This window comes from Cetorhinus maximus, chromosome 9 (genome assembly GCF_964194155.1).
Source record: "Cetorhinus maximus chromosome 9, sCetMax3.hap1.1, whole genome shotgun sequence".
NCBI lineage: Eukaryota > Metazoa > Chordata > Chondrichthyes > Lamniformes > Cetorhinidae > Cetorhinus > Cetorhinus maximus.
Window position 1 is genome coordinate 57007020 of NC_135887.1, and position 24893 is coordinate 57031912.

The 24893-nt window shown below is 48.3% G+C and overlaps 1 protein-coding gene across 1 annotated transcript in view; it reads right to left on the reverse strand.

Annotated features, from left to right (window-relative positions):
- Positions 1–7746: 7746 nt before the first annotated feature.
- LOC144684678 (phosphorylase b kinase gamma catalytic chain, skeletal muscle/heart isoform-like) overlaps positions 7747–24893 on the reverse strand; it is a 433525-nt gene continuing 416378 nt past the window's right edge. Inside the window, exons 10-11 of the mRNA XM_078548771.1 lie at positions 16072–16197; positions 7747–10504 (exon numbers count right to left, since the gene is read on the reverse strand). Coding sequence (XP_078404897.1) covers positions 10238–10504; positions 16072–16197 — 393 coding nt within the window. The 3' untranslated portion in view covers positions 7747–10237. The remainder of the gene's footprint in view (positions 10505–16071; positions 16198–24893) is intronic.

The following is a 24893-nucleotide window of genomic DNA, read 5'->3' on the forward strand; positions in this document are numbered from 1 at the left end:
TGTCCTGTCTGCCGCTCTCTCATCTTTACTACTCTACCGTCTTCTGTTCTCCTGTGTCTGCGGCTCCCCTGTTTGCTGCTCTCCCCTCTCTGCTGCTCCACTGTCTTCTGTTCTCCTCTCTCTGCTGTTCCCCTGTCTGCTGCTCTCCTGTCTCTCCTGCCGCTCCCCTCATTGCTGCTGCTACCCTCTTTCTGCTTTCCATTTGCCTTCCTAATTACTTTTGTACCTGTGTGCTGATGTCTTGGGCAAGACACTCAGGTCTCTCTGTATTACAGCATTCTGCATTTTCTCTCCATTTAAATAATATTCTGCTTTTCTATTCAGTTTGATTTTTATTTATTTATTCAATTACAATTTATAGGTTTATTTTAGAATATAACCTGTTGAGATGCAGTTTATGAATAGTTTGAGACATGAGTGTAGCTTGGAATGACGAGGTCATCACGGGACTATGGTTCACAAAACTCTCCATCATTGGGGATTTCTTACCTCATGTCTGGGTCGGTTACAGTCTCTTTGTTGGATATTAAGCAGGAACTCCATTATCATTGTTTAATGCAACTAACAGGATGGTAGAAGGTGATTTCGATAGATATACCAGGATGGTAGAAGGTGATTTCGATAGATATACCAGGATGGTAGAAGGTGATTTCGATAGATATACCAGGATGGTAGAAGGTGATTTCCATGGATATTGGTCTTTTGTTTCACAATTCCAATGTTTCTAATGACTCCAAATAAGGACAAGGAGGTTCATGGAACTGAATTTCACCAGTGATTTAGATACAATGTGAGAGTCTTTCTCTCTCTGATGATGTAAAAATGTAATGAAAACATTCAGGTTAAGACTTTGTGAATTATTTGGTTTTTGCCATTATTGTTTTTCTGCCCTCACCTCCTTGTAGTTTGCTGGTTCCATGGGTGGTGACAGCCTGTGGGTAATCTGCGAATATCACGGACAACTTTGCTTTGAAGACTTCTCTTCCAGTCCGGGAGATTCCTGAACAATTGTATTGAAGGGTCAAATGGTGTATCAACCTTGAAATCCAGGCAAAGACCAGTCATTGGGTCAAGATAGTGCAGGAAGATGGGCAACAGATGCTACATGTGGGTCAATATATTGAAAAGGAGAAATCTTTCAGGGGATGGGAATAACAGGCGACAGAAATTTTTGTACTTGGTGTTATTAGAGCAAAGGAAAACCCTGCTACCTACTGCGATTCAATATACATTCAATAAATTATACACAGACGTAGGCAACATTACACAGATACAACCACACACAGTTGTACAATTATACGAATTCTCAAAGACACACTCAGCAGTCACATAAGGAAGAATTCTGTCAGTGGCATGCTACGGCATTACCGGATGTGTGCACCACTTCCACTCTCTGCCCTTTCTCGTTTTGCACATGATTACACTGAAAAATTAAAGTGCCGGTGGTGTGCACGTGGAACACATGCAATTTTGTGATGGGGGAAGCTTCTCATCAGTGAAAGCCGCCATCAGCTGACAATGCTGCAGCTAATGGAGGTAATAAAAGCTTACTGCTCCAACACAGTGAACAATTGTGGGATAACAAATTGAACCTGCGTCCAGTTCAGGAAACAGGCCAATGTCCTCCTTCGATCTACCAGGGTGGTGCCAGTGTCACATCTTCAAGAGGAGTCGCTCTTGGGGTCATCAGTAATGTGATGTGAGTGGGCAGCTATGACAAAAGTGTGAATACATGGTAATGGAGGCCAAAGCATGTGGGAGTTTGCCTGATGTGTGCGCTTGGTTGCAACTGGTGACTGACGGGCCAGTATGTGTGATGGGGATGCAGACAAGGGTTTGACACATCACTGACTGTATTTTGTCATGCAGGACAAGCATACCCACAACACCAGGGAGAGGAGACGGACAGGAGGGGATGGCCTAGACTCAGGCTTCTCACAGCCACAGAGGTGGAGGTATGGAGAGCACTGGCAAAGAGGGAGTGCGATCCATCACAGACAGCAAGGCTGGACCGTCCAAGAGTAGGGGGGAAGAGACAACTATCCTGCTGGTGGCATGTGGGCAGATAGGAAGGACGTGATGAAATATGACTTGCTCAAACTGTGATGATTCTGTTTGTTCTCCACTACAGGTCATCACCATCCAGGGATCAGACTGCAGCCTCAACAGGAGCCCAAAGACACTACATCTGGGGATGAAGAACCCAATGGCCCAGAGAATGCATCTTCAACTGCCTCATCAGTAACCTCCGCCAGTGCAGTTACACCCACGCAATGCACAGTCACCTAGATCCAAGAGCACGGTCTTGGATTCGTCCACTGATTCGTCCCAGCAGCAGAGGGGGGCTGTGACAGCCAAATCCCCAGACGATCTGAGGGATGCTGGGGATCAGGCCCCTGTGGAGCCCCCACACTGGTGACGGGCCTCTGGAAGCTTGCTGGACATGCAGCATCAATTAGAGGGAAATATGGCAGAGATGCCAGGGGTTATGCGCAACTTTGCATGGGCTATGGAGGAGTCCGTGTATGGGCTATGGAGGAGTCCGTGCATGGGGTATGGGGGAGTCCGTGCATGGGGTATGGGGAGTCCGTGCATGGGGTATGGGGGAGTCCGTGCATGGGGTATGGAGGAGTCCGTGCATGAGGTATGGGGGAGTCCGTGCATGGGGTATGGAGGAGTCCGTGCATGCCATCGGTTCTGCTTAGTCTCAGGTATTTGAGCGCGTGGCTTCATCCATGGAGAGGATGGTGACTGTCATGAAGAGCCAGATCGAGCATTCGATCCATATGTGCTTGGACCAGCCATGGACTCAGGGCAGCAGTGGTTAGGTGAGAGAGGAACGAAGCCCCTGGACCTCCCTGCAGGAGCCCCTTCCACTCAGGGAGACAGGGAGGTGCCTTTGCGCACTGAGATGGAGGAGGAGCACATGCCAGCTACCTCAGGGCCCTCCTCTCAGGACACTCCCAGGATTAGCGGCCTGTCATCTTCCGCACTGCCATTGACCCCAAAAGCTTCAGTGGGCAAGGCTGAGGGGGACGTCTGCACCAGTGCAGGAGATTTCCAGTAGGCCAGAGCCCTCAAGATCCCACACCTCCAGAGAACGCCTGCCACGGTCATCCAAAGCAATGGGGCATCATACTGAGCAGACTGTGTCCACCTCAGCTGCTGATGTCAAGGTTGCACCTTGATGTAATGGCAGGAAAAGAAAACTTCAGAAAGTATGAACACAAAGGCAGAATTTTCCAGGCCCTGCCACATGGCGGGCGGGAAGGATAATGTGGCGGGAGCTGAAAGGTCAGTTTTCCATCCGCGTAAAATGACAGCAGGATCTTCTGCTCCTGCCCACCATGGCGGGTAGCAATTCCCACATAAGCCAGCATGAAACCAATTTGCATCCTGTTAATGGAATGCAGACGAAGGCCTGATCAGAATCGTCACCTCCCTGTCCAATCATCCATGCTGCCAGCGGGAAATCGTGCCGGTCCAGAATGTGTCTGGACCAACGTGGTGTGTACATATAAGCACTTAACTGAAGAAGGCCTGGGGCTGCCTCCTTAGAGTAGGATGGAGGCCTCCAGTGACCGTGGACCCTGGAACACGCAGCAGCGGGCGGGCGGAGCATTAATAGGGTGGATCTTCCAGCTTCAGTGTCTTCGAGGAAGTCCATCTCCCAGCTTCAGGGTGTTCCTGGAGGTCCATCGTCTTTCTTCAGTGGTGAGTCAGTGATGTCTGGGTGCCTTTTAAAAATGGTGCCAGATATGCTGGCGGGCCACGAGCCATCCAGCCCGTCCCGCTGTGTGATACATTAGGAAAACCCCGACTCCATAATTAATGAGGCCAGGGTCACACGATACAACACAAATTCCCAGTGGCCTTCTCGACGGAAAACACTCCCTATCCCTGCCCCCACCACAGTCCCAGAGTGGAAAATTCCGCCCCGAGGATGATTGAGACATCTGTTTTGCACTGGTAAATATCGGCACAAGATAATGGCACTTTTATATTCATGTGTACTTATTGATCATTTTTAATGACCTGTCATAATATGAGAGCTAACAGTCATGGCACGCCCCCATGTCACTTTTGTGATGATCATTCTGTGCAACATGGCTCGGTTGCCCCCACCTTCTATCCACTCCAGAGGTGATTGGCCCAGATTATTCACTGGGTATAACTGAGACAGGTGCAGTTACGCTAAATGCACTTCAAAGACGATACTGGATCAGAATACTTGGGTAAGGCAGTCGGTTACATATATGTTCAAGTGCCTCCAGGATGTCCTTGGTACCAGCATTCACTAGCAAGTGTGTGTGACACAGCTCTGCTCCCCATTCTGGGTGATACACCACACAGGTTTATACTTACACCCCAGGAAGGTGATGGAGGTCTGCCGATGGGTTGATGGTCATGCAAATGCTTTACTGTCGGGCTAACTTTCTCTAGATCAGGTTGACCTGGCATCTCTTGCACTTGTGGGAACCAAGCGATGGCCCCAAGCATGGCCGCCCTTGCCGCCTGGCTGTCTGCATTGGTGGTGAAGTGGATGAAGCCATCGGCATGACTGAAAAGAGGAATCAGTCACCTCCTTTGTGTACCTGTATGGCAGCCTGTGAGGTGCCAGATATGTTGCCCATCATGCCCTGGAAGCCTCCACTGGTGTAGAAATTGAGCACCACTGTAACCTTGAGGACCAGTGGCATAGGGTTCCCACCAAATCCACATGGCTGCACGTCTTGATGTCAAATCCAACATATCTCAGTTACCATTTCCTTGGACATCCTCTGTTATCTATGACATCTGATGTCTGGTATCTGGAGCCAGTTTGTTCTTGTCCTCAGGTGGTGCTCTTTGACAAGGCCTTCCCCGGATGGTTGCACCCGAACTAGCCTCCCCCTCTGATGATGCCATCTGTTGGCATTACAGCCTCTGTTGTTGGCTTGCAAGAGCTCTGCTTTGTCGCATCCTCTCCTCAATATCAGGTGAATGAGACCTATGGTTATTACCATAATTGCACTGTGTTAAAAGGGCAGACATAGAGGTACTGCATGCTCATCCATGGTTTTTGTCCATAGAACTAATGATCAGTGATTCCTTTAATTGGTCAGTTGTGTGCACCCAAAACTCCATTCACCCAAGACAGTTGTCCTATGATTGAGGTTCCACTCAGAGAAGCTGCTTTTTATACAAGATCCTCACTATGGTGTGTGTAACCTTTCAGACCTGTTCCTGCACCTTCCTCCTGCCACTCTCATGCTTGTCCAATCACTTTTGACCTACCCAACATAACCTTTTGCCTTCTGTCTGTTACGGACAGCTGGTGGGGAGGGGGGCGGTTAATGCAAGCAGCCCTGATTTTTCCTCTCTACCTGCCTGTAAACAAAAAGACGTTTTTAGATTTTGATTTCCCCCTTTATAAGTGGTGGTGTATTTCCCAACCCCTCAGTTTTGGTGTGATCCAATTTCTATTAATAACCCCACAGCAAACTCAAGATAGGGTAAACTCTGGGGGTTAGTTTATTCGCACATGGGAGGGGGTTTCATTACATAGCCCCCTGGACATTCATACAATAAATGCGGGATAGAGAAAGAAAGATTTACAGGGAAATGACCACAGAGCAATGAATTATTGTTTCACCTGGGTCCAGAAACAAAGTCCAATGATGAATTCCTTCACTGAGTTTGGCAGGTTGAAAACCTATGCTGGATAATTCACTTTCTCAGTAGAGTTGACTTCCATGATGAGATTGACAAGCAGAGGTGAATCAGGCTTGTAGACAATGGCATAGAAGTTCAGAAGTTCCAGTAGAAACAGTGTAGATGGGCAGGGGGTGGAGGGGGTTGCATGCAAACCTGGACAGAGCCTCTCTTCTGAGCAGCTGCTTGCTAGATGGAAGATGGCAGACTGATTTGCAATACAGCAAAACAGTATAACTGGTTCTCCCAGCTGGGGGAGGGGTGGAGGGGGCTGGTTGGGGGGGTCATGTAACGTAACTCCCACCTCTCCAGTTTGGCTTTGACAAAGGGTGTTTATTCCTTTGTCTGTATTCCTGAGGATGTCAATGTTCCAACCGTTTAGAATTTGAAAGGAGGGTTGCAGGGCTCTTTGACCTAGCAGTCTAGTAGACTCTGGGTGGCCAGGCCTGGCTTATGAAATGTAGATGGCCTTTGTATAATTCCCATTGAATTTGGTCTCTGCAGCCCACAGGATCATTGTCCCTCCATTAGCCTGGGCCCTATTACCATTTCCATGCACGTGCCATCTCTCCCTCCATGCCTATCCAAATTCCGACTCTGAACCTGAACCCTCCTGTTGTTCTCAATGCTTTTATCTGCTCCCATGCCACACTCTATGACACGTGAATACCTGCCTCTGGACTTGCCCCCCTAACGAATCTGACTCCCCTCCATACCTTTGTGACTGTGCCCATTCCCTCCACCACCCAGCATCCTCACTTCGAACCACAGGACCCCAACATTGACAGAACCAACCCCACGCTTTAGGCCCCTCATTCATCTTGCCTTCCTTGCCTGGATCCAGCCACTTGCTGTCACTCTGCGCCCCACATGACTACCACACCCAGGATGCTAGGCCCTCCGCACCTCTGTACACCTGAATACCACCGCTGTCCTCTCATACTTCCCTCCTCCCCACCAATCTGCACCCGAAAACCAACCTTTCCACAGATTCCCTCCTTGTGCCAGAGAGTTCAATATGGACAACTGCACACCTGAGACACAGCTGCACAAAGCCAAATGGTGCACTGTTCAACCACCTCTAAACGACTCTAAACTGGATGCCACAAGATTCTCGTGCGCCACTGACTTTGTCTTGAAGCTAGGCCCTAATTAAAAACAGTTTCACACTAATGAGTATTCAGGGCATGTAAATGTATTACAAGTATGAACCAGCCACAGACTGTTGTGAGGGCTAACATGCCGCAAACACACTATTGGACAAATCTTTGCATCTTAACCTGCCATTGAGAAATTGAAATATCATATCCCAGCATGCTATATTTCCCACTCTTGCTGGTTCCATAAAATCACCCCCAATAGAGACATCCTCAACTGATACAGTCACAAAGACATCCTCAAATGACACAGTCACAGAGACATCCTCACCTGAGACAGTCACAGAGACATCCTCAACTGATACAGTCACAGAGACATCCTCAAATGACACAGTCACAGAGACATCCTCAACTGATACAGTCACAGAGACATCCTCAAATGACACAGTCATAGAGACATCCTCAACTGATACAGTCACAGAGATATCCTCAACTGATACAGTCACAGAGATATCCTCAAATGACACAGTCACAGAGACATCCTCAACTGATACAGTCACAGAGACATCCTCAACTGATACAGTCACAGAGATATCCTCAACTGACACAGTCACAGAGACATCCTCAACTGACACAGTCACAGAGACATACTCAACTCATACAGTCACAGATACATACTCAACTAATACAGTCACAGATACATACTCAACTCATACAGTCACATATACATACTCAAATAATAGTCAGAGAGACACAGAAATGCACACTGATACATACCCAAATGATACAGTCACAGATACAGACTCAACTAATACAGTCACAGAGACACACACAAATGCACACACAGATTTATATACATTTTAGTAACTTACTTTAGTAATTTACTACACTTTAGTAAATGTGAATAAATATTGAACAGATTCCAAACAGTAAATGAGAATAAATATTAGACAGATTCCACACAGCCCCAAAAATGGTTTAATTTTCTCATTAAGTGGCCAGAACAGAAACAGGCTGCACTTCATACCATACAGTACATGCAATGAAAGCGCGAATCGTTCACTAAAGGATGTACTCTATCGTGCACTGAACAACAGGAGCCGATCCATTCCCTGCAGACCAATGGATTTCCTTGTTGGTTCATTTCTGCATTTTTATTTTTAGTTTTACAGGCTCAAAGGTGAAGTCTGGGGAGTCAGTTTCCAGGACACTCCTGCACAATCCTGCCGATGTCTGTGGGTGTATTGACAGATAGAAGGGGGAGGGAGCTGTAAAATTGGGTGCAATGCCATGGGTGCCATTCCTGGTGCCTACCTGCCCACCACCTACTCCTGCTGCAGTTTTACTCAAGAAATTGGGGTGGGGAGCACTGGGAGGCCTGTCTGCCCGTGGACCATGAAGGCCCTTAGGTTAATTAATGGTCATTTAAGGGACACTTTCCGCTCCCACTGCAATTTTTTCCATGGCGGATGGAGGCTGGTGCCAAGTAAGAAGTCTGGATGCTTTCACTGCTCGGGGTAGTAGCAGGAAGGGGGCGTATCCCCTTTATAAGCTCACTGGGACAATCGGAGCTCTCCCTAAAGGCCTTCCCATCTCCGCATTACCCCTCACCCCCCAGTCCGGTCAATCCCAGCCCCTCCAACCCAACCCACTTGCCCCAAGCTGCCAGCCTGGCCCTAGTGAGACCCACCGCACTTGTCTTCACATCTTGTTCCAGCAGCATTCTCCATTGGAGACCAGCTACAATCCCAGGAGTGACAGCCAATCCTGGTGGAAGTGCTATGACAAAAGAGCTGCCAGCCTTCTTATTGGTCAGCAGCTCTTGGAGGTGGTACTTCCTCCGCAGATGGTACTGGAAGACTTACTGCAAAATAGTTAACAACTCGATGGCCATTAAACAGCTGCAGGGTGAAGCGGCTGAGCAGGGGCAGGCTCTCCTCCGACAAATCTCAAACACTGGGAGGCAGGGACCCCAGCCCAGGACAGTGAGCAAAATTTTTCAGATGGCAGAATTGGCAGGGAATGTATCCTTGCCGGTACCTGCTGCCCTGCAGCCAGTTAATGTTCAGTGGGGTTATACATTGGCTAACAACGAGACTTCTGTCCCCATCTGGGGAGGAAGGCCCACTTCAGAGAGCTTCTGTCCAATCAGATGACCTGATTGTATCTGTGGTCCCAGCAGCAACAGGTTTGAGTGGAAGCCACTGCTGGGACTACAGGCAATCCCCAAGAAGATGAGCTAATGGAAACAGGGTTGAAGGTAAGATTGAGGTATTGGTGGAGCCAACCTGGCAGGTCCCAAAAGGAGTGTGGGGCGGGGTGCTGCACATGTGGAGGATTAAAGGGGGTTTTGACCCTCAGGGGAGCGGGTTTCTCTGATGGGCACAAGGGACCCCCAAAGGAAATTCTCCCCATCTTTACCTGACACCAGCCAACCCAGTGAAAGTTGCCGTGTTACCCACTTGGCATGGGCCTCCCCTGCTGCAGGTAAAGTACTGGTGGGGGAGGGGGTGGCAGGGGGGTGTGTGAATCACTTAAATGACCATTAATTGGCTGCTCATGGACCTCAAAAGACCCAAGGGCGGGCAGGCTGCCCAATGTCTCCATTTCTCTCTCCCATCCCATAAAATGGGAGACATGTCGGGGTGGCATATAGGGGCAGACAGATGTGCTGTATGTTATAAGCTGCCCCCCATCCCCACCCCCCAGCCTTCAAACCCACTATCAGGGGCAGTAAAATTCTACCCAAGGTGTTTTTAATATGTGACTCTTGGAGCTGAAAGGGACTAAGTGAAACAGCATGGGAAGAAGAGGAAGCAAGCTTTTAAAACTAATATGGCAGTCCCAGAAAAAAATGTACCCAGTGCAGATTGGAGAAGTAACGTAGGGAAAAGGCAGATGTCCATGAAAAACAGAGATTGATAGACCATATTGAAAAGAATGAGGTGAAGAGGCTAAAATAGGGATATTATAAAGAGAAGAAAAAGTCAACAGCAAAAGGAGAGACCAGAATTAGAGATAAATGGTTGGTGTGGTCAGGAGGACGGTCCCAATCCTCAGGATGGGAAACTGAGACAGAAAAGGTGTGGAGAAAGGAACCTGCACTGGTGGCAGGAGAGGTCGACACTGTACTGTCATCAGCTGGAACTGATCAGATAGACCAGACACATTGAAGAGGGCACTACTGGGACTCCATCATGAAGGGTAGAGGACACACACTGGCACCTACCAGTGAACTAAACAGTTAGCTCCTTACACACGCCTGCCGTAAATTCTAATCACTATAACTGGGTGCTATTTTTCTATAATTCCTAAGTTAGCAATTAGATTCTGACATTCACGCTCACCCCATTATGAGATAGAATAACTAAAGAGGGAAGTAAGGTCAGACGTAATGGCCAAAGAACCACTTGACAGGACAAACTCCAATTGAACAGAGGTGGGATTTACTCCAACTGTTGTGCAGGCACATCAAAATCAGTGCCCAGTGAGAACAGGAAGGCTTTTGGAGAATTCTCAAACAATGCTGCTCTGTTCTGCTGCAAACCTTTCTTTACCCAGTGTCCATACACCTTGAAAGCACAGCCATCAATCACTTTACGAATTCCCTTAATAGCATAAGGGTCACGAACCAGCACCTCCTTGGTGAGGGGCTTTGCTTTGCGATAATTGTAATAAATACGAACTGAGGCCAGCACAGTCCAAATGATGGTCTAGAAAAGAGAAACCAGAAAAAAGTAATTGCTCAACACACCCGGATAAAAAACCCTAAGCACGGCAGTTCTCTTTCAATCCCTCCGCACTGAACATTTTCTTAAATCCCTTTGCATTGCATAACTCTCTCAATCCCTCCGCACTGAGCATCTTCTTCAATCCCTCTGCACTGCACATCGCCGTCAACCCCACACACTGCACATCTCCATCAATCCCTGCACACTGCACATCTCCGTCAATCCCTCCACACTGCACATCTCCGTCAATCCCCCCACACTGCACATCTCCATCAATCCCTCCACACTGCAAATCTCCGTCAATCCCTCCACACTGCACATCTCCGTCAATCCCCCCACACTGCACATCTCCGTCAATCCCTCCACACTGCACATCTACGTCAATCCCACCACACAGCACATCTCTGTCAATCCCACCACACAGCACATCTCCGTCAATCCCACCACACAGCACATCTGCGTTAATCCCTCCACACTGCACATCTCCGTCAATCCCACCACACTGCACATCTCCGTCAATCCCCCCACACTGCACATGTCCGTCAATCCCCCCATACTGCACATCTGCGTCAATCCCTCCACACTGCACATCTCCGTCAATCCCCCCACACTGCACATCTCCGTCAATCCCTCCACACTGCACATCTCCGTCAATCCCTCCACACAGCACATCACCGTCAATACCCCCACACAGCTCATCTCCATCAATCCCCCCACACTGCACATCTCCATCAATCCCTCCACACTGCACATCTCCGTCAATCCCCCACACACTGCACATCTCCGTCAATCCCCCACACGGCTCATCTCCCTCAATCCCCCCACACTGCACATCTCCGTCAATCCCTCCACACAGCACATCTCCGTCAATCCCCCTACACAGCACATCTCCGTCAATCCCCCCACACTGCACATCTCCGTCAATCGCTCCACACTGCACATCTCTGCCATTCCCCCCACACTGCACATCTCTGTCAATCCATCCGCACTGCACATCTCCGTCAGTCCCCCCACACTGCACGTCTCCGTCAATCACCCACACTGCACATCTCCGTCAATCCCACCACACAGCACATCTCCGTCAATCCCACCACACTGCACATCTCCGTCAATCCCTCCACAGTGCACATCTCCGTCAATCCCCCCACACTGCACATCTCCATCAATCCCTCCACACAGCACATCTCCGTCAATCCCCCCACACTGCACATCTCCGTCAATCCCCCCACACTGCACATCTCCGTCAAACCCCCACACTGCACATCTCCGTCAATCCCCCCACACAGCACATCTCCGTCAATCCCCCCACACTGCACATCTCCGTCAATCCACCCACACTGCACATCTCTGTCAATCCCCCCACACTGCACATCTCTGTCAATCCCTCCGCACTGCACCTCTCCGTCAATCCCCCCACACTGCACATCTCCGTCAATCCCCCCACACTGCACATCTCCCTCAATCCCCCCACACTGCACATCTCCGTCAATCCCTCCACACAGCACATCTCTGTCAATCCCCCTACACAGCACATCTCCGTCAATCCCCCCACACTGCACATCTCCGTCAATCGCTCCACACTGCACATCTCTGCCATTCCCCCCACACTGCACATCTCTGTCAATCCATCCGCACTGCACATCTCCGTCAATCCCCCCACACTGCACGTCTCCGTCAATCCCCCCACACTGCACATCTCCGTCAATCCCACCACACAGCACATCTCCGTCAATCCCACCACACTGCACATCTCCGTCAATCCCTCCACAGTGCACATCTCCGTCAATCCCCCCACACTGCACATCTCCGTCAATCCCTCCACACAGCACATCTCCGTCAATCCCCCCACACTGCACATCTCCGTCAATCCCTCCACAGTGCACATCTCCGTCAATCCCCCCACACTGCACATCTCCGTCAAACCCCCACACTGCACATCTCCGTCAATCCCCCCACACAGCACATCTCCGTCAATCCCCCCACACTGCACATCTCCGTCAATCCACCCACACTGCACATCTCTGTCAATCCCCCCACACTGCACATCTCTGTCAATCCCTCCGCACTGCACCTCTCCGTCAATCCCCCCACACTGCACATCTCCGTCAATCCCCCCACACTGCACATCTCCATCAATCGCTCCACACTGCACATCTCCGTCAATCCCACCACACAGCACATCTCCGTCAATCCCTCCACACTGCACATCTCCGTCAATCCCTCCATACTGCACATATCCGTCAATCTCCCCACACAGCTCATCTCCGTCAATCCCCCCACACTGCACATCTCCCTCAATCCCTCCACACTGCACATCTCCGTCAATCCCTCCACACTGCACATCTCCGTCAATCCCCCCACACTGCACATCTCCGTCAATCCCACCACACAGCACATCTCCGTCAATCCCTCCACACTGCACATCTCCGTCAATCCCCCCACACGGCACATCTCCGTCAATCCCTCCACACTGCACATCTCCGTCAATCCCTCCACACTGCACATGTCCCTGAATCCCCCCACACTGCACATCTCCGTCAATCCCCCCACACTGCACATCTGCGTTAATCCCTCCACACTGAACATCTCCGTCAATCCCACCACACTGCACATCTCCGTCAATCCCCCCACACTGCACATCTCCGTCAATCCCTCCACACTGCACATCTCCGTCAATCCCTCCACACTGCACATCTCCGTCAATCCCCCCAAAACTGCACATCTCCGTCAATCCACCCACACTGCACATCTCCGTCAATCCCCCCACACTGCACATCTCCGTCAATCCCCCCACACTGCACATCTCCGTCAATCCCTCCACACTGCACATCTCCGTCAATCCCTCCACACTGCACATCTCCGTCAATCCCCCCACACTGCACATCTCCGTCAATCCCCCCACACAGCACATCTCCGTCAATACCTCCACACTGCACCACCTCTGGGAGAGGTAAATTACCACTTTGGATTGTTAGAATTAAACATGAATATGCAATTTTCACACAAACTCGTTTGGACTGTCAATTTGTCCAGAAAGTGTGATAGAATACTTGGTGAATTGACATGGAGTGGGTATGGTTAAAGAATGGTGGGCAGGGGGTATGGGGTGGAATGTGTTGGCATTAAGATGTCATAGAACAACATGACATGTTATGGTGGATGGGTGGAGGGTCATGGGCTGGCATAGGGGCTATAAGTGGCCATGGGGAGGCTGGGGGTATGGGTTGGCATAGGTTATCATGGATGGGGCACAGGGAGTGTGTGGGGGAGTGAGGCGGGTTGAGGGGTGAGGCTTGGATGAGTGATTTTGTTTTATTACTTTTTAACAATTTATACACAGCCATGTGACACAGAGGCAGGCCTTTTTCCCAGCAGCTTATGCACTGGCTCTGGTGTGACTCACTCCTATTTCAGCCCTGCCCCTCTCCGAATTGAAAACCTTCCGACTCGGGGAACCTGACTTGGGGTGAAAATCTGTGACTATCTCAGGCTGTTGTTGATTAGTCGGTGGGACAGCCAATTTTGGCACAATTTTTGTTAGTGAGGGCGATTTTGCAGGGCTGACCGGGCTGTGTGTCCTGTTGTCCTTTCCCTTGCCTCAGCCAATGCCAGGTGGTCTGTCCGGTTTCATACCTTATTCACTTTCCTGTACTGATTTGTACTAGGATTAACATGGGACTGAGTACAGTACTGCCCACACAGTGATGTAAGAGAGCACATGACCCACACCCAGGGTCAGTCTGGTGTTGGACAGAGCCGTGTATACCAGCCAGCTTGGAGACAGCTCCTAGCTTGTACCCTTTACTGTATATTTGTAAATAGTTCTAAGAGTCAATCACGACTTAGAGTTAACCTACGTATGGCTACAAAGACTTCTTCATAGCTACCGAACAGTAACCAACACAACAGTATAATACAACTGCATGGCTTGCTTGGCCATTTCAGAGACAGCCACATTGCTCTGGGTCTAAGATTTCTTTCACTGAAAACAGATGGATTTTTCCACAATCAACAATGGTTTCTTGGGGTTGGATTTTACGTCCCGTGGGTGGGCGCAAATGAGAGTAAAATAGCACACAACGACCTCGGGCGAGTGTCCTGACATTATTCACGCGAGTGCGTGATATCTCGATCGGCGTGGTGCACACGAGAGTCAGCAGCGCACCCACTGACAATTAAGAGGCCTATTAAGGCCCTTAATCAATTCATTGAAACCGATTTTTTGCTGCCTGTCCAACCTTATGGTTGGTGGGCGAGCGAATCGGGCCAGACGGCCTTTGGATTTTTTACACAACCTCATCCATGGGCAGGATGAGGCTTCCAACAGTAATGAAAAGAAAATGTCTCGGCATAATTTTTATAATGTTTATGGTCCTGTGAGTGAGTCCTATGAGGGGACATTTGTTTTTTGTTTTCAGGATCTTTATTTGCGATTTTAAAACCGTTCAGGTCCCTGCCTTCAGGGAGTTTTCAGTGCAGGCTCCCCTGCCCGTGCACAGACTTCTGCACTTACACTCCTCTCGCCACCACCCCGGCAGTGCTGAGCTTCTCGTGGGCGGCACACCATCTCCCAGCCTCTCCCTGGCCCACCTGCCACACCTACCTGACGGCCTCCAAATTCTGGCCAAATTTAAACTCCACCAGCTGACAAGATGAGTTTTGAACCCTTGTCCCCTGAGCATTAACTCCAGGCTTCTGGATGGCTAGTCCAGAGACATTACCAGTATGTCACCGCCTCCGCACACTGTTGACAGATGAGTGTTGGGGTTATGGTGAATTGAGTAATACCCAAATCTTGTGCTGCACTGGTGGGGTTTGGCATTTGAAGGTGTACTCACTGACCATGGCCATTAGTGTGAGTTCATTAAAGTCCTCTGGCATTCCATCCAGGTCCTTAGACTAAATTCCTGGCATTGGCCTCCTCTGGTATTGTTTCCCACTGCCTTCTCATTGTGTATGTGGAGAGGGTCCTGGCCAAAATGCAGATACAGGACATCTCTCCTCCTTTCCCCCTCCATCTCCAGTGCAGGTTCTGAAAACCTTGCAACATGCTCTCCCATAGTCAGCCATTGATGACTGGACAGAATTCCTAATTCAGGAGCTCCAGCAGCCACAATACACCTTTGCTTTAAAAGGTACAGGTAAACAGTGCTAAGAAGTAAAATTATTGGACCTCCTGCTGAAGTGTGCATTCAATGAACAGCACTGTTAGTGCTGACTACATGCAAATATTTTCAAAACAACAGGCAGCACAAAGCTGGCAAAGTTATCTACATTACAATGAATGGGTTAAATGTGCATCACAATTCCAATGGCAATTTTCAGGGCTGTCTCATTTAACCCTATGCCACTAGTTTGAGAAAGAGCATTGTTGTTCTTCATGACTTGGCTGATAGTAATTCCTCGAGCAAAATCATGAAAAAATCCTCAGGGTTCTGATCTGTGACAATGGAAGATAATTGACAATTTATTGGTTGCAATCTAATGCAATGCTGGATTTGACAATGCTGACTGTGAACACTGACTGCCGTTTTTTCCTCAACCTTTACCTTAAACTTCCTGAAAGGGCTGAAATGGCGAACCTCCTCCACCAGGTACTGCTGGAAGAAAGGGTGAGCCAGGGCCTGATCCGCTGTGAATCGATCTTCAGGTTTCACTACCAGCAGGTGAGAGATCTGCTCATTGCAAAAACAAATGGAATAATCATCACATGACAGGTTCTATTACAACAGCAGCCTCACTCCAATGTTGAAGTCCTCTCTCTGTACTTCATTATCTCACTGAAATCCGTCTCAATCTATATCTATACACCTTTGTCTTATTCTCTCACATGGCTGATACTCTCTGCTCAGGGCCTGGTCTGCCTGATATCCTCAAAAGTTGCTGCCAAACCTGAGCACGTATGACCATTTGCAATGATCCAGGGCCCTGTGGTCTGCGTCTGTATCCTGGTCACCTCTCCTACTGGGACCCCAAACTGACCTCTGCTTCCTGACTCCAGTCTTTACAGCACCAAAGCCAAATGCTCTCCCCCCTCTGTATATCCCGCTGCCTTTCAGTCCTCGATTTCCTTCTCTCTCTTCACTCTTCTGTGTGCCACTTGCTTCTTTCTCTTGCTCACTCTCTTGTATATATTTCCTCCCTTGCTCTCTCCCTTCTCTGTAAATCCTTCCCTCTTTTTCCTGTTTGACCTTCAGTCAATCTCATGTGTATCATTCTGTCTCCCTCTCTCTCTTTCTTGTAGATTATTCTACAAAGAGTCACTACATTTCAGAAAGAGATCACCGCAGAGACATGGCTGCAGGATGACAGGAAGCTAGAAAAAGGCGGAGGAGTGACTCTGCTAACTAATGATAGTATTAGCACAGTAGGGAGGGATGACCTAAGTTCAGGAAACTAGGATGTAGAAGCAGTTTGGGTTGAGATGAGAAATGATAAAGGCAAGAAGTCACTTGTGGGAGTGGTGTACAGGCCCCCTAGCAGTAATCACATGGTAGGACAGGGTAGAAATGAAGAAATAATGGGAGCTTGTCAGAAAAGGCAATAATCATGGGGAAGTTTAATCTACATATTGACTGGAAAAATCAGATGGGCAAAGGTAGCGTAGATAAGGAGTTCATAGAATGTTTTAGGGATAGTTTCTTAGAACAACACATTGTGGGGCCAACCAGAGAGCAGGCTATATTAGACCTGATATTGTGCAATGAGATAGGATTAATTGATAACCTCAAAGTGGAGGCACCCCTGGGTAGCAGTGATCATTATATGATTGAATTTTACATTCAGATTGAGGGAGAGAAGAGTGGGCCAAAATTAATATTTCAAACTTAAATAAGGGCAATTATGTGGGAATGAAAGCAGAGTGAACTAAAGTGAACTGGCAAATGAGGTTAAGGGATATGTCAATAGCAGTTCAGTGGCAGACATTTAAAGGGATATTTCCGAATACACAAAATAGATACATTCTAATGAGAAAGAAAAATTCCAAGGGGAGGGCCCACCATCCAAGGTTAACTGAAAAAAGTTAAAGACAGTGTCAAACTTAAAGAAAAAGCATATAATCACGCAAAGACGGATGGCAAGTCAGAAGACTGGAAAGAATATAAAGAACAGCAAAGATTGACATAAAGTTAATAAGGAGAGAAAAAGTAGAGTACGAGAAAAAGTTAGCTAGAAACATAAAGATGGATAGAAAGATAGTAAGACGGGTAGTCTATAGATATTTAAATAAGAAGAGTTAACAACGTGAGCATTGGTCCTATAGAAAGTGAGTCTGGGGAATTAATAATGGAAAATGAGGAGATGGCGGATGAATTGAACAGGTTTTTTGCATCGGTCTTCATTATAGAGGATACAAGTAACATCCCAGAAATAGCTGTAAATCAGGAAATGGGAGGGAGGAACTCAGGAAAATTACAATCACCAGGGAAGTGGTACTTAGCAAACTGTTGGAGCTGTGGGCTTACAGATCCCTGGATCTTACGAACGAGCAAACACGGAGCAGGAATGGGTCATTCAGCCCCTCGAGCCTGCTCCACCATTTAATAAGATCATGGCTGATCTGATGGTAACCTCAAATCTGCATCCTGCCTAACCCTGATAACCTATCACCTACTTGCTTACCAAGAATCTATCCTCCTCTGCCATAAAAATATTCAAAGACTCTGCTTCCATCACCTTTTCAGGAAGAGAGTTCCAAAAACTCATGACCCTCAGAAAAAACTTTGTCTCATCTCCATTTTAAATGAGCGACCCCTTATTTTTAAACAGTGACTGCTAGATAAAGAAGGCAGCTCACCGCCACCTTCTTAAGGCTAATTAGGGAAGGGCAATAAATGTTGGCCTAGCCAGCGAAGCCCACATTCTGTGAATGAATATAACAAAAATAACAGAAAGTTAACATGCTAGTACAGCAAGCAGTAAGGAAGACAAATGGTATGTTAGTCTTTATGATAAAGAGATTGAAGAAGAGGGAAGGCATCTTACTGCATTTATATAGAGCCTTGGTGAGACCGCACCTGGAGTACTGTGTACAGTTTGGTCTCCTTACCTAAGGAAGGATAGACTTGCCATAGAGGGAGTGCAATGGAGGGTCACTAGACTAGTTCCTGGATGAGACAATTGCCTTATAAGGAGAGATTGAGTAGATTACTCAATGTTCTTTGAAATTTAGAAGAATGAGACATGATCTCATTGAACATATTGGCGGAAGTTTCTGTTCTGGAGACTAAGTCTGGTGGCGGGCGGGAAAGTTGGTATGATACCCGTTGGGGGTTGGGGCAGCTAAACAAGCGCAATCTTCCGCTTTTCAGCTCATTAATTATGCATCTACAAGCAGTGAATCTCATGGCAAGGTGGGCAGGAATTTGTCTGCCTCGCTGTTACTTCATGGAGTTGAGGGTCCTGGGGCCATATTCACTCATTGCAGGCCAGGTGCTGCAAAGAAGTGCACGATGGCTCTGAGAAACTTTCAGCCTCCCTGGGACCTCCAGGGAATCCTGGTAAGGCAGGAGGTCCTTTTTCCGAGGGCCGGGAGCAGGAAGCCCTTCCAGCTGAACATGCCGGCCTGGGAGAAGGTCACTGAGGAAGTTAGTGCCCCTGGGGCCCAGAAAAGGGCTGAATGAATGATTTGCTGCACTTCTCCAGGATAAGTGAACATTCTCCTCACTCTAAACTCTCATCAGAGCATCAGGCAGTCGAAGGGTTAGAGTCCACAGGGATGTCGCACGCAGATGGGACATCAGCCCTGAATGTCTGCCAGCCACTTTAAACTTATCATCTCATGTAAATTCCTGCACAAACAGCATCTTAATCCCTTACTGGGGAGGGCTCAGCAGTGACAACAGGTATGCATGCCTGGAACTGCCCTTTGATCCATTGTGCTCAGAGCCAATCCTCTGTCTTTATGCAGGATTAGATTGTCCATAATAAAAGAGAGTGAGCCATGACCAGAGGGGGCACCCCTGAGATCCAGACCCTATCTGGTTTTGAAGGACAGGCCACAGAGCTCACTGGAGAGGGCAGAGATCATTCCTGTGCAGAAGATATGATTGGCCTCCTCCAACAAGCCAGTGAGGATGCATCCAGTAAAGATCAACAAGATGCGGGCAATGAATGTGAGTGATCTCTGATGTATGAGCCTGTTTAGTCAATAAATAATTCTCTTTTCTCTCTATTCCAGACACCAGCAAGAAAAGGGGGAGGACTCCAAAGACCTCCAACTGCCCCAGCCCCCAGACCACCTCTCAGGAGGAAATAGAATACTCCCCAAATGAAGATCTGTCACTGTGTTCACCTGCACCCTCCACCAGAGCAGATCCTCGCACCTCGGTGGGTCCTAGCTCTAGAGTAGGCTTGGGTTCACTATCAGGTGATCACGTCACATACATGGGTCCACAGCAGGTGGAGGCAGTGACAACTGAGGTCTCTGACACTCAGAGGATTGCTGGAGACCAGGCCTCTGCTGAGTCTGAGTCTGATGACGAACCTCTGGACTCAGCCCTAATAGACCTTTTGGACATGCAGAGACAGGCAGGGGAACATAAGGCGGAGTTGTCCATGTTCTGTCTGCAGTCATGGTTCTGGCATCTGAGCACATCGAAGTCCCTATTGGAAGGGCGGTGCCTTAGAGAGCCTGGTCCAGTGGTGTCTGCTGGATTTGTGTTCAGACCTGCACAGCATCGCTCTAGCCATGGGTGCGTTTCAGCAGTGGCTGGGCGAGAGGGGTGGGACACCACGGCCTCCCTCCAGGTGCCCCTTCTCCTCAAGGATACAGAGTGGGGTCCTTGAGCACCCAACTGGAGGAGGAGCACTAGGCAAACACCCCAGGGGCATCGACCCAAGACATTCCAAGGGTGTCCAGCCACTCCACCTCCCCTCTGTCAGTGACCTCACCATCTCCAGCTGGTCAGGCCAAGGAGGGTGCATCTGCCTGAGAGCAGGAGACCATTTGTAGGCCGGGGCCCTCAAGTCCTCGGGCTACCAGAGCACTTCCGCCAAACTCAACTCAGACAACAGGGCATAGCAGTCAGCAGGCTGCCTCCACCTCAGCTGCGGATGTCAGGGCTGCACCTAGACATAATGGTAGAGTTAGAAAGATTAAGAAGTATTGAATGCACACTGCTGGCACATGTGTTCATTCAGTGTGTTGACCTTTTACTTTTGTAAATATATCTATCCCTCTCCAAGTCTCATGGATTCTATTTATATTCAATTTGCTTCAAAGTCTCGTGGTCATTTAAGGGTCCAAAATATAAGGCCCCCCCGCACTGCAATGTTGCCAAGGTGACCCATTTAGTCATGGCTTAAATTCTATCAAGGGTGAAGCCATCATTAGGCCATCCAGTGAGACTGATATTTCCATCATCATTATAAAAGCATTTACGTTTTGGGAGAATTCCTCACTGAGATTGAAGATGGGTCTTCCATGCACAAAGGCTGAAGAAAATATCGATTGTGAGAATTTGTCAGCATTTTATTCCTCCTGGAATCTTGTAGTTATCAGGTCGTCATGGGCAAGTCTGCTGCATTGTTCCCAGGCAATGGCCTCTTCATATGGCTCACCTAAATCATCGCCCTCCTGAGATTCATCCTTTTCGGAGGAGATGTCTCACTTCTCCATTTCTCCCTCAGGTAACACATCCCCCTTTGCAGTGCTAGGTTGTGCAGGGCGCAGCAAACAATGATGATCAGGGACACTCTCCGTGGTGAGTTTTGGAGAGCCTTTCTGAGTAGTCCAAACATCAGAAACACATTTTCAGGAGGCCAACTGTCAGCTCTATCAAGGAGCTGGTGGTGGAACATGCAGCTTTGTATCTCTCCTCAGCAGCACTCTGTGGGTAGTGAACAGGCATCATCAGCCAGGTCTTCTGGTGGCACCCCCTGTCCCAAGGAACCAGCCATGTAGGAGCTAAGGTCCTCAAAGATCTGTGACACCTGCAAATGTGTCAATATGTAAGTGTCTAGAGAGCTCCTTGGGTACCTAGCATAAACATGCAGGATCTGCTTTCTGTGGTCACCAATTAGCTGGACGTTGAGAGAGTGAAATCTTTTTCAATTGATGAATCCCACAGGCTCAGGGAGCTCTCGAGGTCACACGTGTGCAGTCAGTGGTGCCCTGCACTTGGGGGAAACCAGATATCGCTGCTAATCCCACAGCTCTGGTGGCTTGGCTTACGCCATCCATGTGGACCTGAACATAATGCATCTTACGTCCATTACGTCCATCTCCAGCCTTATGCATCTGTGTGTCATTGATTGGCAGATTCTGCAAAGGTCCCCAATGGAACCCTGGAAGGATCTGCTGGCAAAAGAGTTCAGTGCAGCAGTCACCTTCAAAGCCACTGACATGGGACGCCCTCCAATATCCTGTGCCGTGTGCTATAACCCTCAGTCTGGCTATTGTCAGCTTGGCTCCGTTAGTCTAGACATTCACTGTTGATAACCTAGCCTTGTACTAATGTCATGACTGTAAGCACAGTGCCCTGTAAGCCATGACCAGTACAATGGGAATATTGAGGCCTGTCGTGCAAATGTGGCTTCTGTCCAGCAGCCGTGGCTCTTGCTTGTTTGATCCTCCTTCCCTTTTCACATGCCCCTGTCAGGGACAGATGGACAATCACACCAACTTAAATGTAGCCCCAAGACTTCATGAATTCTCACATGAATGCACCCCATTAGTAAAAGAGCAATGCTCCTTCAATGGGCATTTGACCCTCAAAACCAATACTCAGCCGAGCCTGGTTCTCCATGGCTTGAGCAGGTAGGTTCCACTTCAATCGGCCCAAAAAGGTAATGCTAAACTCCTCCCACACATCGAGCCCCCTCCCATATTGTTTTTTTCAAGCTTGTTCTTCCAACTGCATCATTCCTCAGTAAAAACAAAGATGGTGCTCCTAACCTTTGTGAGAGTGACCAACACCTTCCAACTTTCCCTGTCACCCACCAAGTTCCTCCCATCCTCCTCCACATTCACCATCTCCTAATTCCCAGCCTCCACCCATTACCCTTGACCCCATCATTGTGCACGTGGACATTCCTGTTCTCTTCTTTCATTCCCTTCAATGTTGATGTCTCTATGCCCTTTGTTGATCTGCCCCCCACCCCATCTCGAGGCCACATGCACTCTTACTTTCTGAGACCGCCCCCGTGAGACCATCCAATACCCCCCCATGACTTTACAATTGCTGACCTACAGAATGCAGGTGCCTCCCCTGAATGTAACTGTGCCCTCTGCTTCCCAATACTGTAACTCTCCAAGACCCCCAGGGCCAAATGCCTGAGTTGATTGACCACAGCCTATACACTAATCTTTGCATGGCCGTCATTGCCTTCCCCTGCCAAAGAGCAGGACTTAGGCGTGCGTGCAATGCAGAGCCCTCTAACATGGCCCATATTTTGCCAGGACAGTTTCTTAAACATGCACCCATGGATGTTCTTTCATCATTTTCTGGACAGTCTGTTAAAGTTTTCCTCCAGACAGTCCTTCACTCTCCCCCCCTTGTTCTTGCTCCTCCAGTCCTGCCTTTGTCTCACCCCTCCCCTCTTGTCCTTGCCCCCTCCAGTCGTGCCCCCTCTCACCCTTGTAGGATTGAGTTTATTTTATTTTGGTACTGTTAGAACTTAGTTGACATAACCTCCAGTATATTGGTTCAAATTGTATCCCATATCTAACACAGCCACAAAGCATATTGGATAAATGTTGGCTGCAGCTCTCTACAAGTCCTGACAGGTCAAGAAGCGATGAAAAGGATGAATTCAGACCATGTAAAGATACTTTGTTTAAAAGTCACTCGAGTGTGGATAACCCCAGGGATGCTGTTGGCCTTTTAATCAGTAGCAGCTAAACCTGTCCAGTGAAATAACTGGGAAATGGGACATGTGCAACTTAATCTTACTAAATGGTCATTCTTTATGAATAAAGAACAAGAGAGCAGGAGTCTGGAGCCCCTGAATGACAATGACAATGACCTCAGCCAGGCTCCAGGTATCCCTTGTAGAAGGGCAGTTAGATAATAACTGACCAATCACATGGACAGTAACGGGATTTTACCTGATATAGCACAGAGCCAAGCTGGAACAGTGTATAAAATAAGGATTTGTAAGATACTAATCATCTTCATCAAGAAGAACAGAAGACAGAAGATAAACTTCAATCAAGAGACAAGGTGCCTGGTCAACCAGAAGTTACGGACCAGTATTCCATTGTGAAAGTGGCTGCTGACCACTGCCCTTTATTAAGCATCACGATTTTGTGCTTATTGTGGAAAATGTAATAAAGTCCGAGAAGTTTTTGAAAACACCCTCATACCCGTGTGGTTTTGCAGCTAGTCTGAGCCAGAAGTCCTTTTTTAGATTAGCTCTCCAAATTTTGTCTGTAATTGTAATTGACCAAAGGGCAGAATCTTCCCCTCTTGCCAACAGCGGGAATCGTGGTGGGTAGGAATGCAAAATTGGGCATGAGGCCAAAAGTCAGATATCCACTGGTTGGAATTTCCCCTCAGGACTTTCATGTCGGCCTAATGGTGGGTCGACTTTCCCACTTGTCCATATTGGGAATCACATTTGCATGCATTAACATGTCATGAATATTCATTAAAATCACAACTTGCCAGAACCATATTCTCCCTCCTCATTCAGTGCCACATCAGCCTACGGTGCGACCACCTCCCTAAACATGCTATCCATGTAATTCTCAGCATTGCAGATGCACAATAGTGGCTCCAGCCACCACCTGATTACCCAAACCCGGAGCTCAAGCTTCTGCAGCTGGTGACACTTCCAGCAGATGTTTCCGTCTTAGACACGTAGTGCATCCATGACTTCTCACATACCGCAGGATGCACATTCCACTTGGCCGAGCTGACCTGCCATACTGTGACTTGAAAACCTATTTATTACAATTAGAATAAGTAGAATAACTTATCAGTTACTCACCAATCAGCTTCGGCCCCTGTAGCCAGCTACTGGAGACTGAAGAAAGGTAGAAAAAGAAAGGAGCACCTCCTTCCGCTCTTCACTGAACTCCCTCTCTCACACAGCCCCAATATAAGCACTGTAATGCAACCAAAGGCAGCACTCAGTGCAGACAAGGCAGCACTGAAGGTGGCCTGTTTTTATGCTCCCTGATTCAAGCTTCTGAAAACCAGTTCAAGCCAGTTATCTGATCAACTAGCCGCTCTCTTTGTCTCTTCACCTTTAAATCGTTTCTCTCTCCCATATCTCCTTCTCTCTCTCTTTCTCCCTGTATACCTTTCTTACTCTTTGCATATGCCATTCCCTCTTTCTTTCTCTCTTGTTTGTCTCTCTCTCTCTCTCCTGTACGTCCTTTTCTCTCTGTCAGCCCCTCAAACCTTTTGTGACATTCGATAAC